Here is a 14,082-nt window from a genome sequence, read left to right as displayed (position 1 = left end):
AGACTAAATTTTCAGACTAGAATGTTGTTCCAGGATCAAAGAAATATGTTGACCCAGGAACGCATCTAACTCAGCAATATCAGGACGTGCGGGTAGTACGAACCACATATGAATGAGGCCTGAAACTGATCTGTGAAAATCGGAATCCGTGCATGTTTTTTCCTGCTTACACGGTCATTGCTCATATCTGGAAAAAATCTAAATTGGGCCACTTGAACCATGCAGTGTAAATGGGGCCATAATGTTTTCTATGCTTTCATTATGGAAATGGTACCGTAGTGTTAAGGCCTGGGCTAGTAGACTCAAAGATAGTTTCTTTCCCTAGGCCATTAGGGCACTGAATAATATATCTGCATAGTCTTATCCCCATCACTGTACTGCTTCATCTTGTCCTAATGCCAGTTGGTATCATCATAAGGCTGTATGAATGGCATAAATTCTGTTTACTGAATTTTGGATACCGTTTACATTGCATCCCTCTGATTGTATTTTTGTGTAGTGTATTTTTGGCATGTATTTATTTATTTGTGTGTGTGTGTGTGTGTGTGTGTGTGTGTGTGTGTGTGTGTGTGTGTGTAATTGTAGTTAATTATGTTACATTTCTTGTGGTGCATTGCTGCTAGGATCTATGCACAAAGATTTTCACTCCTTGTACACAATGATGTGACAAGCAGTAAAGTAAAGTAAGGTAGTAAGTCTAGCCCTAAATGTCATCAGTTGAGTTTGATTAGAGTAAGAATTAAATTCAGAATGGTAGTTCTTTAACATAGGACTAAGCAGACCATTTTTATAAGGAGTGGTGAACAGTATATGCTTTGGTGGCATCCTCTTCACCTTTTGCATTGTGTACTTAAAGAATGTAAAATTCTACATCCACAGTGAGAGAGGAAAGAGGGTGTTAATATAATTTTTATTTGACTCATGATGACAACATAGAAGTTTCAAGGAACTTGAGACTGACAGTTTACTTACAATCACAGGCGTATTGCTGGCAGCAGTGGTGCTCATCATAGACCAGCACTCTTTGCTGGTTATTTTTACATGTGATGTTCTGCAGCGGAGGACACTGCGAAGGCATAATCTCAATGACGTCTCCCTTTATGCACTTTGCCATTGTGCAGTCAGACATGCGGAAGGTCTCGTTAGTCTGGAAACATTGCAGAAAATACTAGAGTTAGAGAGACTGATGAAAAGTAAATGCTATTAATTTGTTGTTTCCTTGGCCTATTTCAAAACTGCCATGAAGAACATGCATACAAATGGATTTTAGCAGAAATATCCCATTTTGTACTTGAGACATAAAATTAAAAATAAAAAAATGATGCAATTACACCACTTTTGCATAATCAAAAACTGAATTAAAGTATATGTTAAATATATATTTTACAGTTTTGTTCCATTTAGGGCAGCCAGGTGGTGGAATAGGTGTTGGACATGGCTCTGTAATGTTCTGAATCGCACAGGTTTTGGAACAGATCACTGTCAGACAATTCCTTGAGCCATTGTCCTTCTTATCCAATATTGTCTCTCCTATATATAAAAAGAAAGTAATCAAAACACCTCTACACCAGAATTGCTGAAGAATTTCAAGGAAATTGTAGAAAACATCAAAGCTTTAACGATTCAAAGTACAGTTACTAACCAGGCTTATACTGTTTTCCTTGAACATTACAAAGACAAGTTGTAAATGGTGTAGATGTTTTATTGGCAATTTGCCCATGTGAAGTGGTAGTTGTGGTATTTCCAGTGACAATAATAAATGGTGTTGAAGCAGTTGTTGTGCCAGTAGTTGTATTAGTAGTAGATGGTATTTCTGTTAACGTAGATGGTGTAGGAGTAGATGTAGTAGTGGAGGTGGTTGTAAATGTCGAAGTAGGTGTTGTCACAGTAGTTGTACTTGTTGTACTTGTAGAAGGTATTTCTGTTGATGTAGGAGTAGTTGTCGTAGTTGAGGTGGTTGTAAATGTCGAAGTAGGTGTTGTCACAGTAGTTGTACTTGTTGTAGAAGGTATTTCTGTTGATGTAGTAGTAGTTGGAATAGTTGAGGTGGTTGTAAATGTTGAAGTAGATGTTGTCACAGTAGTTGTACTTGTTGTAGAAGGTATTTCTGTTGATGTAGTAGTAGTTGGAATAGTTGAGGTGGTTGTAAATGTTGAAGTAGGTGTTGTCACAGTAGTTGTACTTGTTGTAGAAGGTATTTCTGTTGATGTAGGAGTAGTTGTCGTAGTTGAGGTGGTTGTAAATGTCGAAGTAGGTGTTGTCACAGTAGTTGTACTTGTTGTAGAAGGTATTTCTGTTGATGTAGTAGTAGTTGGAATAGTTGAGGTGGTTGTAAATGTTGAAGTAGATGTTGTCACAGTAGTTGTACTTGTTGTAGAAGGTATTTCTGTTGATGTAGTAGTAGTTGGAATAGTTGAGGTGGTTGTAAATGTTGAAGTAGGTGTTGTCACAGTAGTTGTACTTGTTGTAGAAGGTATTTCTGTTGATGTAGTAGTAGTTGGAATAGTTGAGGTGGTTGTAAATGTTGAAGTAGGTGTTGTCACAGTAGTTGTACTTGTTGTAGATGGTATTTCTGTTGATGTTGTAGTAGTTGGAATAGTTGAGGTGGTTGTAAATGTTGAAGTAGGTGTTGTCACGGTAGTTGTAGTAGTTGTAGTGCCACAACAGACCCTAATTTTGTAGTCTAAGCATTTGTATGGGCGCTGAGTCTGTTCTTCCTGTTTGCACATCAAACCACTGGAAACATTGCACTGAACAACTTGTTTGGATGCTTTAATAAAATCATCAAATGACACATTGTACTCTGCCACATTTCTACAGTCAATTTCTTTTGGGTTTTCACAGATCACTTTTCCACTGTTTCTGATGTTTTTGTATGTCTCATTGTCAGTCGCTCCTCCTGATTCAGAATTAAACCACTCAGACCACACACATATCTCTGGCTTCGTATGTGTAGATGTAATAGTTGAGGTGGTTGTAAATGTCGAAGTAGGTGTTGTCACAGTAGTTGTACTTGCTGTACTTGTTGTACTTGTTGTAGAAGGTATTTCCGTTGATGTAGTAGTAGTTGGAATAGTTGAGGTGGTTGTAAATGTCGAAGTAGGTGTTGTCACAGTAGTTGTACTTGTTGTAGAAGGTATTTCTGTTGATGTAGTAGTAGTTGGAATAGTTGAGGTGGTTGTAAATGTTGAAGTAGGTGTTGTCACAGTAGTTGTACTTGTTGTAGAAGGTATTTCTGTTGATGTAGTAGTAGTTGGAATAGTTGAGGTGGTTGTAAATGTCGAAGTAGGTGTTGTCACAGTAGTTGTACTTGTTGTAGAAGGTATTTCTGTTGATGTAGTAGTAGTTGGAATAGTTGAGGTGGTTGTAAATGTCGAAGTAGGTGTTGTCACAGTAGTTGTACTTGTTGTACTTGTTGTAGAAGGTATTTCTGTTGATGTAGTAGTAGTTGGAATAGTTGAGGTGGTTGTAAATGTTGAAGTAGGTGTTGTCACAGTAGTTGTACTTGTTGTAGATGGTATTTCTGTTGATGTAGTAGTAGTTGGAATAGTTGAGGTGGTTGTAAATGTTGAAGTAGGTGTTGTCACAGTAGTTGTAGTAGTTGTAGTGCCACAACAGACCCTAATTTTGTAGTCTAAGCATTTGTATGGGCGCTGAGTCTGTTCTTCCTGTTTGCACATCAAACCACTGGAAACATTGCACTGAACAACTTGTTTGGATGCTTTAATAAAATCATCAAATGACACATTGTACTCTGCCACATTTCTACAGTCAATTTCTTTTGGGTTTTCACAGATCACTTTTCCACTGTTTCTGATGTTTTTGTATGTCTCATTGTCAGTCGCTCCTCCTGATTCAGAATTAAACCACTCAGACCACACACATATCTCTGGCTTCGTATGTGTAGATGTAATAGTTGAGGTGGTTGTAAATGTCGAAGTAGGTGTTGTCACAGTAGTTGTACTTGCTGTACTTGTTGTACTTGTTGTAGAAGGTATTTCCGTTGATGTAGTAGTAGTTGGAATAGTTGAGGTGGTTGTAAATGTCGAAGTAGGTGTTGTCACAGTAGTTGTACTTGTTGTAGAAGGTATTTCTGTTGATGTAGTAGTAGTTGGAATAGTTGAGGTGGTTGTAAATGTCGAAGTAGGTGTTGTCACAGTAGTTGTACTTGTTGTAGAAGGTATTTCTGTTGATGTAGTAGTAGTTGGAATAGTTGAGGTGGTTGTAAATGTCGAAGTAGGTGTTGTCACAGTAGTTGTACTTGTTGTACTTGTTGTAGAAGGTATTTCTGTTGATGTAGTAGTAGTTGGAATAGTTGAGGTGGTTGTAAATGTCGAAGTAGGTGTTGTCACAGTAGTTGTACTTGTTGTAGAAGGTATTTCTGTTGATGTAGTAGTAGTTGGAATAGTTGAGGTGGTTGTAAATGTCGAAGTAGGTGTTGTCACAGTAGTTGTACTTGTTGTACTTGTTGTAGAAGGTATTTCTGTTGATGTAGTAGTAGTTGGAATAGTTGAGGTGGTTGTAAATGTTGAAGTAGGTGTTGTCACAGTAGTTGTACTTGTTGTAGATGGTATTTCTGTTGATGTAGTAGTAGTTGGAATAGTTGAGGTGGTTGTAAATGTTGAAGTAGGTGTTGTCACAGTAGTTGTAGTAGTTGTAGTGCCACAACAGACCCTAATTTTGTAGTCTAAGCATTTGTATGGGCGCTGAGTCTGTTCTTCCTGTTTGCACATCAAACCACTGGAAACATTGCACTGAACAACTTGTTTGGATGCTTTAATAAAATCATCAAATGACACATTGTACTCTGCCACATTTCTACAGTCAATTTCTTTTGGGTTTTCACAGATCACTTTTCCACTGTTTCTGATGTTTTTGTATGTCTCATTGTCAGTCGCTCCTCCTGATTCAGAATTAAACCACTCAGACCACACACATATCTCTGGCTTCGTATGTGTAGATGTAATAGTTGAGGTGGTTGTAAATGTCGAAGTAGGTGTTGTCACAGTAGTTGTACTTGTTGTACTTGTTGTAGAAGGTATTTCCGTTGATGTAGTAGTAGTTGGAATAGTTGAGGTGGTTGTAAATGTCGAAGTAGGTGTTGTCACAGTAGTTGTACTTGTTGTGCTTGTTGTAGAAGGTATTTCCGTTGATGTAGTAGTAGTTGGAATAGTGGAGGTGGTTGTAAATGTCGAAGTAGGTGTTGTCACAGTAGTTGTACTTGTTGTAGATGGTATTTCTGTTGATGTAGTAGTAGTTGGAATAGTGGAGGTGGTTGTAAATGTCGAAGTAGGTGTTGTCACAGTAGTTGTACTTGTTGTAGAAGGTATTTCTGTTGATGTAGTAGTAGTTGGAATAGTGGAGGTGGTTGTAAATGTCGAAGTAGGTGTTGTCACAGTAGTTGTACTTGTTGTAGATGGTATTTCTGTTGATGTAGTAGTAGTTGGAATAGTGGAGGTGGTTGTAAATGTCGAAGTAGGTGTTGTCACAGTAGTTGTACTTGTTGTAGAAGGTATTTCTGTTGATGTAGTAGTAGTTGGAATAGTTGAGGTGGTTGTAAATGTTGAAGTAGGTGTTGTCACAGTAGTTGTAGTAGTTGTAGTACCACAACAGACCCTAATTTTGTAGTCTAAGCATTTGTATGGGCGCTGAGTCTGTTCTTCCTGTTTGCACATCAAACCACTGGAAACATTGCACTGAACAACTTGTTTGGATGCTTTAATAAAATCATCAAATGACACATTGTACTCTGCCACATTTCTACAGTCAATTTCTTTTGGGTTTTCACAGATCACTTTTCCACTGTTTCTGATGTTTTTGTATGTCTCATTGTCACTCGCTCCTCCTGATTCAGAATTAAACCACTCAGACCACACACATATCTCTGGCTTCGTATGTGTAGATGTAATAGTTGAGGTGGTTGTAAATGTCGAAGTAGGTGTTGTCACAGTAGTTGTACTTGTTGTACTTGTTGTAGAAGGTATTTCTGTTGATGTAGTAGTAGTTGGAATAGTTGAGGTGGTTGTAAATGTCGAAGTAGGTGTTGTCACAGTAGTTGTACTTGTTGTAGAAGGTATTTCTGTTGATGTAGTAGTAGTTGGAATAGTTGAGGTGGTTGTAAATGTCGAAGTAGGTGTTGTCACAGTAGTTGTACTTGTTGTAGAAGGTATTTCTGTTGATGTAGTAGTAGTTGGAATAGTGGAGGTGGTTGTAAATGTCGAAGTAGGTGTTGTCACAGTAGTTGTACTTGTTGTAGAAGGTATTTCTGTTGATATAGTAGTAGTTGGAATAGTTGAGGTGGTTGTAAATGTTGAAGTAGGTGTTGTCACAGTAGTTGTAGTAGTTGTAGTGCCACAACAGACCCTAATTTTGTAGTCTAAGCATTTGTATGGGCGCTGAGTCTGTTCTTCCTGTTTGCACATCAAACCACTGGAAACATTGCACTGAACAACTTGTTTGGATGCTTTAATAAAATCATCAAATGACACATTGTACTCTGCCACATTTCTACAGTCAATTTCTTTTGGGTTTTCACAGATCACTTTTCCACTGTTTCTGATGTTTTTGTATGTCTCATTGTCAGTCGCTCCTCCTGATTCAGAATTAAACCACTCAGACCACACACATATCTTTGGCTTCGTATGTGTAGATGTAATAGTTGAGGTGGTTGTAAATGTCGAAGTAGGTGTTGTCACAGTAGTTGTACTTGTTGTAGAAGGTATTTCTGTTGATGTAGTAGTAGTTGGAATAGTGGAGGTGGTTGTAAATGTCGAAGTAGGTGTTGTCACAGTAGTTGTACTTGTTGTAGAAGGTATTTCTGTTGATGTAGTAGTAGTTGGAATAGTGGAGGTGGTTGTAAATGTCGAAGTAGGTGTTGTCACAGTAGTTGTACTTGTTGTACTTGTTGTAGAAGGTATTTCTGTTGATGTAGTAGTTGTCGTAGTTGAGGTGGTTGTAAATGTTGAAGTACAATCTGTAAGATGCAAAATAACATTTTCAGTTATGAAATGCATAAGCAAAAGATAATTTAATACATTTTCAAACTACAAAAGTTTTTCCTGTGTTCTAGGTTTTGCTTACCAGGTCTTTGAGAACATTGCATATAGCCATTTTCATTACAGATGCTGTCAAAGGAATAAAATATATTAGGTCATTTGAATAAGAATAACAGGTGGAGGTACCACCCACATATTTATATGCTTTATATAATATGTCAGGACTACATCAAGGTCCATACCACTCATGACAGGTCTCAATAATCTTGTCTCCAAACTTGTACAAAAATCCATTTACATAGCATCCACATTCCTTCACACAGACCTGATTTTTCTCATCAAAAATAGGTTTGTCCATTGGACATTCTGGATAACATCCTGCACAAAACAAATTCTTCAAATGCTGCACATAATTTTGCTATTTGTAGGGTTATGAACATTTCTAATTGGAAAGAAATTATGGCTCCTTAACTAAATGATCATTAAAAAAAAAAATAAATGTAATGCATGATTATATAAGAACAAGAACCATCCAGTGTGTACTATGTATACGCAATCTTCAAAAACTCACCTTCCAGTTTGGGTAAAGTACTATTGCAGATACCCTCAAGGTTGGAACAAGTTTTGTAGCAAGGTGTAAATGGACTGTAATGCCATGTGCATTCTTTATGTTTATTGTAGTAGTCACAGTACACAGCTGACAGGGAAAATTGACATAGAAATGAACGTACTCACAGAGTAAATGAAATGCAGTACATCTGCAGTAAGCAAAAACACTTTAAGCATTGATCAGATTGATTTGAATAGTCTCTCTCTGTGAAAGCAGCATGACTGAAGAATCAGATTCTGCATGAAAATCACATAAAAAAATTACAGATTTAAGATGTACAATAGAGATGCTTTTAAAGATGCTTACGGCAGAACTCAGGTGTTCTCCAATCAACATAAACCCCCGCCTCATTGCAGGCTTGAGCGTAAGCTGCCACAGCTGTACAGAGGCACTCACAATCTCCACCTGTGTCACATGCACACGAATCCTTCACACAGTTCTCATAATATGGTTTTGGATCCACCTGTGGGAACAAGCATTTACATATGTCATGGTGGATTCTTGTTTACAACATTACAGGAAACTTTAATTTATCAACTCATAACTAGGGGCTGCACTATTTATCACACGATACGAAAAATAACATTGAAATTGCGCTTAAATGCAATTTTTAGAGCGATTATGACATAGTAAAGGCTGCGATTATTTTTTTATGCACAGCTTGTCAATGACGTATGGCTCCAAATGCTAATCCATCTGCACTGAAAGCACTGTGAGCGAACAACAAGCAAGACGTGTCAAACATCTTTTCAGACATGAGAAGCATTTATTAACATTTTGTTCAACAAAAGACAACATTTAATAACATGTTTTTACTCCAAACTCACTTCATAACAACAGCTGAGCATCCTTCTGTGAGATGATGTGGCAGTTGTGTGTTTATTAGTCATGTTTAATCAAAGCGTTTCAATCTTCTGTTTATTCAGTTACAGCGATATGATGTGTGTTATCTTCTTCTGCTGCAGGGCATATTTGGAGTTTCTGATTACAGAGCCATACGGCTCTGATAAGCTGCGCATAAATTAATCGCAGCCTTTGCCAAATCGCGTGTGACAAAATTTGCGATAAAACGCGATATATCGTGCAGCCTTACTCAAAAGGCTTTCAAACTGTACCTTGTTAGAGCAATTTCTGAACTTATCTTCCACTATAATGCTACATTCTCTTTTTGCCCAAGCCACACGATTAGGGGTCTCAAAGCATGGATCAAAGTCTGGTGCAGAATCAGGGCATCTGCTTAACACTTTCCAGCTGTCGACAAACTCCATTAGATTTGTGGTTTGCAAACTGCCTTGAGTGGTGAAGTCATCTTTCCCATTCCCATTGAAATTTCCACATAGACCACATACCTCTCCCTGTGAAAATACAAAGATCACTCTACTAAAACTGAGCAGTAAGCTTATCTCTGGAGTTCAGTCACCTTAATTAATGTCATCTCTGTTATAATAACTGCAAACAGAACATTAATACAGGTTGTTTTTGCAGTATGAATTCTGGATTATTCCAGATCACTCACCATATGCTGAGGTTGCAGAATGATGTGGACGGTGGTTTTGCGGTCCCACAAAACTGTCAGTCCAATGTCAGTATCAATAACAAGGTACATCCCAATTTTTCTCTGTATATAGTTGATCTGTGGTCCACTAGTAGTATAAGAGACTTTTACAGTCCTATCAGAAAGCTCTAGCACAGTTTTCTGTAAGTATGCAAGAGGAATCAGAAAAAATCAGAATGAAATTAATGATATTGTGTTATATACTAAATGCATCAAGTCATATCACCTTTGTTTTTATAGTGATATATAGAATATAAAGTTTTGAAGCAGCTTCACAGTAACAAACAGGAAAGATGCATACATGATGCAAACATCAAATATATGACACATTCAAATTCTGCTGTAAAGCAGCTGTAAGAAAATAATAGTGTCATTATTCAGCTTAATTCAGTCAAATGCTGATTCAGTGTAGTTCAGTAAATGTGTAAAGTTCATTAATTATAAAACAAGTTCTATTCAGCTATATAAGCAGCTCTACTGAAGGCAATAGTGTCATTCAGTTCAAGACAGTTCAAAGTTTAATTCTTGTAAATCCTTTATTTTAACACTGAATGCATTGTATTTAAAACTATTGAATGCAAGTTTGTTCTGCTAAATATCATAGAGACCTAATCTTACCCCCAAAATGATGACAACAGCCTTTGAGCATGTTGTCCCTGTTGTTCCACAAGGAATATTCTCTGTGATTACATGAAATTTTTCTGTCTTATTTCCACATTTGTCCTTAAAAACAAGAGGATGTTACTTTACAGACAACAGCAATACCAAAAAAAGCATGTTACGCCACCCACTGAATAAAGTGGTTATTTGTAATTACAAAAACTTAATGCAGAAGTTTCACTAATGATAGCAGGCCGTGAGTCACACGGCTACGATAAAGATGCACAGATAATAAAACAATAAAAGTACTTGTCTGGTACCTGTGCAGCTATATAACTGCAGTCTCCCCTGAAGCCAAATCTTTGCTGGTCGAAAGTTTTATAATGTCCACTTCCGTATATTGTGCAGACGCCTGGACACTTATTTTCTGTACATATCCATGTACCCCGTTTACAAGTGCTGTAAACAGAGAAATATATCAAGTGGACTTTAATCTATGTGTTTACACAATGTTTTAGGTTCTAAAAAGCGAACTAGTTTATGTCTTCATTCAGGATTACATGCATTTGGTAGATGATTTGTATGCTTTTATCCAAAGCAAGCTACATTTAAATTTAGGTATACATTTTATTAGGGGTTCAAGCACGTAGTGCTGAAACCCTATTGTAATTGTTAGGATTATTAGGGGTTCAAGCACGTAGTGCTGAAACCCTATTGTTATTGTGCTGATTAGGGGTTCAAGCACGAAGTGCTGAAACCCTATTGTAATTGTTAGGATTTTTATTATTATTCTTTTTCTTCTGCCGTAAAACGCATCGTGCAGACCAAACCGTAAGGCCTAGAGACTTGAAACTTTGTCAAATGATAGTACAAAAATCGAGGAGAGGTTGACAAAGTATGACCCAAATCAGCCAATAGGTGGCGCTACAGCGATCAAATGCGCAAAATGGCTCATAACTCCTAAACCGTAAGTCACAGGCTCAAGTGTCTTATATCATTGGAAAGCTGAGACCTTGACGAACAAAACGTATATCTCCGATTTCATTTCCGCCTGGAAAATTTTTCCGCCATTTTGAATTTTGTCAAAAAACTACTTTTGCGAACTAGTCCTAGGTTTTTCATCCGATCGGAACCAAACCAGTGCAGAAATGTTCTCTGGAGTCTAAAGATCAATAATTATCGAGAGAATTTTGAAATTTTGATTCACAGTTGCTAAGAGGCACCAAAACATGTACACGCCAAATTTTAAGTCAATCGGACTAACGGTTGCATAGTTACAGCTGTTTTACTAAAATGGCTATAACTCGAGAAGGAAATGACATATTTGCACCAAACTCGGAGGACATGTGTAGGGGCTCAATCTTTGGTCAGGATAAAAAAATCGCGTCGACTGGACACTAGGTGGCGCTATAACTTGAAAAAAAACATAAAAACAGCTGTAACTAAGCAACCGTTAGTCCGATTGACTTGAAATTTGGCATGCAGTGTCTTGGTCCAAGGGGGCACGAGGGTCTATGAGGACATTGGCGTATCTCAAAAAACATGGCCGCCATCGGCCAATGAAGTTTGAGCACCTATTAGACAAGGTTAACAGAGGTCGATCGGAACGAAACTCGATGGGCATGTTCGACTCATGGTCCTAAAGGTCTGTAAGAATTTTGAAAGAAATCGGCCACAAGTTGGCGCTAACGAGTTTTACACCTCAGTAATCACGTGGTGTGTCACAAAACCACACAACATGCATATCATTTGATAGATCTCCTCATGATGAACAAATTTGCCTCAAGAACCAATGCTGTCAATCAAATCGTTCATTAATTATCCACAAATATGTGAAAAACCTACTTTTGCGAACTAGTCCTAGGTTTTTTGCCCGAATGGAACGAAACCAGTGTAGGACAATTCTATGGACTCTCTAGATCAATAATTATCAAAAAAAAGTTGAATTTTACCATTTCGATTGCTATCATAGGGTCATTTATAAAATGGGCTTGGCAAAATGTACTCAAAAGCCTATAATTCCTAAACCAAAACTCAGAACTTCACGAAATTAAGTGAGCACATGCAGCATATGACTCTAAATAAGCATGCCAACTTTTATGGAGATCGACCCATAGGTGGCGCTATAACTGTAAAAGCTTTAAAATACATATATTTTCAATGGTAAATTGCCTGTTTTGGCTGAAAATAGTCAATTCCTTATATGATTTAGGTGTTTACATGCTTGCTAAATAAAACTTAAATATCTTTTAAACTTTAAAGTATCTTTTTATGCATATCTGCTTAAAGGTCTTAAATGCTTGAACCCCGGTAAATGCTGCTTGCAGCTTTAATTTTTATTATTATTATTATTTTTTTTTTTTCTTCTGCCGTAAAACGCATCGTGCAGCCCAAACCGTAAGGCCTAGAGACTTGAAACTTTGTCAGATGATAGTACAAAAATCGAGGAGAGGTTGACAAAGTATGACCTAAATCGGCCAATAGGTGGCGCTACAGCGATCAAATGCGCAAAATGGCTCATAACTCCTAAACCGTTTGTCGTAGATTAAAAGAATTACATATTTGGAATCCTTGCGTCAAGGCGGTGACAAGCGTAGAAGATCAGATTTGCTCTCCGAAGTCCCGTTTTCCCGCCATTTTGAATTTTGTCCAAAACCTACTTTTCAAACTAGTCCTAGGTTTTTTGCCCGATCGGAACCAAACCAGTGCAGAAATGTTCTCTGGAGTGTGAATATCTATAATTATCAAAAAAAAGTTGAAATTTTGATTCACGGTCACGAAGGGGCGCCAAAACGTACGTTAAGGGCGGAGCCACTTTTACTAAAATGGCTATAACTAGAGAACGAAATGAGATATTTGCACCAAACTCGGTACACATGTGTATGGGCTCATTCTTTGGTCACGATAAAAAAATCTCGTCGATTGGGCATTAGGTGGCGCTATAACTTGAAAAAAACATAAACACGTCTGTAACTAAGCAACCGTTAGTCCAATCGACTTGAAATTTGGCATGCAGTGTCTTGGTCCAAGGGGGCATGATGGTCTATGAGGACATTGGCGTATCTCAAAAAACATGGCCGCCATCGGCCAATGAAGTTTGAGCACCTATTAGACCAGGTTAACGGAGCCCGATCGGAACGAAACTCGGTGTGCATGATCGAATCGTGCTCATGGACGTCTGTACCAATTTTGAAAGAAATCGGCCACTAGTTGGCGCTAACGAGTTTTACGACTCTGTAATCACATGGTGTTTCATAAATCCACACAATATGCATATCATTTGATAGATCTACTCATGCTGAACAATTTTGCCTCAAGAACCAATTCTGTCAATCAAACCGTTCATTAATTATTCATGAATATTTTAAAAACCTACTTTTGCAAACTAGTCCTAGGTTTTTCGCCTAATCGGAATAAAACCAGTGTAGGACAATTCTCTGGACTCTCTAGATCAATAATTATTAAAAAAAAGTTGAACTTTATCCTTTGGGTCGCTATAACGGGGTCATTTAGAAAGTGGGCGTGGCTAAATATACCCAAAAGCCTATAAAACCTAAACGAAAACTCAGAACTTCACGAAAATTGGTGAACGCATGCAGAGTATGACTATACAGAAGCACACCAATTTTTATGGAGATCGGACCATAGGTGGCGCTATAACTGTTAGAAAACTTTAAAAAACTTGTGTTTTTAATGCTTTTGGATGAAATTGTATATAACTCTGGATGTGATCGACTTATTTCAACGGGAGATATATCTTTAGACTCCTGAATCCTTGCCGAGTTCAACGATATCAGACTTGCCAGGTTTCGGAAAACGGTTTGTGCCACGTTGTGATTTAGCGCTTAAAAAACGTTTGCGAATATCTTCGAAACCGTTTGTCCGATCGTCACGAAACCACCGTAGAAAACACGGAACCTAAGTTGGTTTACTATACGTTAAAGCCCAAATGTCAAAATTTTGATAGGAAGTGGCAAAAAAATCCAATCAAAGTCTTTCATGGGTCAATTTTTATGCGCTCATATATATAAGTGTCTATAACGTCAAAACGAAATGAGATAATTTCACCAAATTTGGCACACATATGTATGGATACACTCCAAGGACATCCCCCAAAAATGGTGGAGATCGGGCAATAGGTGGCGCTATAACTGTCAAAAAACCTTTAAAACTATATATTTCTATAATGAATTGCCTGACACTGTCATTTTGTGCCACCAGATGGCAGCAGAAGGCCACTAATATAATTCAAGGTTTCAAGAATTCAATGTTTTGTCATTTAAAATCCCTTTAAACCAGGGGTGCCCAATCCTGTTCCTGGA

The 14,082-nt window shown here is 37.7% G+C and overlaps 1 protein-coding gene across 1 annotated transcript in view; it reads right to left on the bottom strand.

The window, feature by feature from the left end:
- LOC137015602 (uncharacterized) overlaps nucleotides 1–14,082 on the bottom strand; it is a 71,612-nt gene that overhangs the window by 20,033 nt on the left and 37,497 nt on the right. The window contains exons 21-34 of the mRNA XM_067380650.1: nucleotides 10,081–10,219; nucleotides 9,779–9,883; nucleotides 9,122–9,301; nucleotides 8,721–8,960; nucleotides 7,912–8,068; nucleotides 7,567–7,692; nucleotides 7,241–7,373; nucleotides 6,619–6,973; nucleotides 5,872–6,363; nucleotides 4,930–5,616; nucleotides 3,877–4,674; nucleotides 2,926–3,621; nucleotides 1,822–2,670; nucleotides 973–1,147 (exon numbers count right to left, since the gene is read on the bottom strand). Coding sequence (XP_067236751.1) covers nucleotides 973–1,147; nucleotides 1,822–2,670; nucleotides 2,926–3,621; nucleotides 3,877–4,674; nucleotides 4,930–5,616; nucleotides 5,872–6,363; nucleotides 6,619–6,973; nucleotides 7,241–7,373; nucleotides 7,567–7,692; nucleotides 7,912–8,068; nucleotides 8,721–8,960; nucleotides 9,122–9,301; nucleotides 9,779–9,883; nucleotides 10,081–10,219 — 5,132 coding nt within the window. The remainder of the gene's footprint in view (nucleotides 1–972; nucleotides 1,148–1,821; nucleotides 2,671–2,925; nucleotides 3,622–3,876; nucleotides 4,675–4,929; nucleotides 5,617–5,871; nucleotides 6,364–6,618; nucleotides 6,974–7,240; nucleotides 7,374–7,566; nucleotides 7,693–7,911; nucleotides 8,069–8,720; nucleotides 8,961–9,121; nucleotides 9,302–9,778; nucleotides 9,884–10,080; nucleotides 10,220–14,082) is intronic.

This window comes from Chanodichthys erythropterus, chromosome 24 (assembly GCF_024489055.1).
Source record: "Chanodichthys erythropterus isolate Z2021 chromosome 24, ASM2448905v1, whole genome shotgun sequence".
Taxonomy (NCBI): Eukaryota; Metazoa; Chordata; class Actinopteri; order Cypriniformes; family Xenocyprididae; genus Chanodichthys; species Chanodichthys erythropterus.
This window is presented reverse-complemented; position numbering and strand designations above follow the sequence as displayed.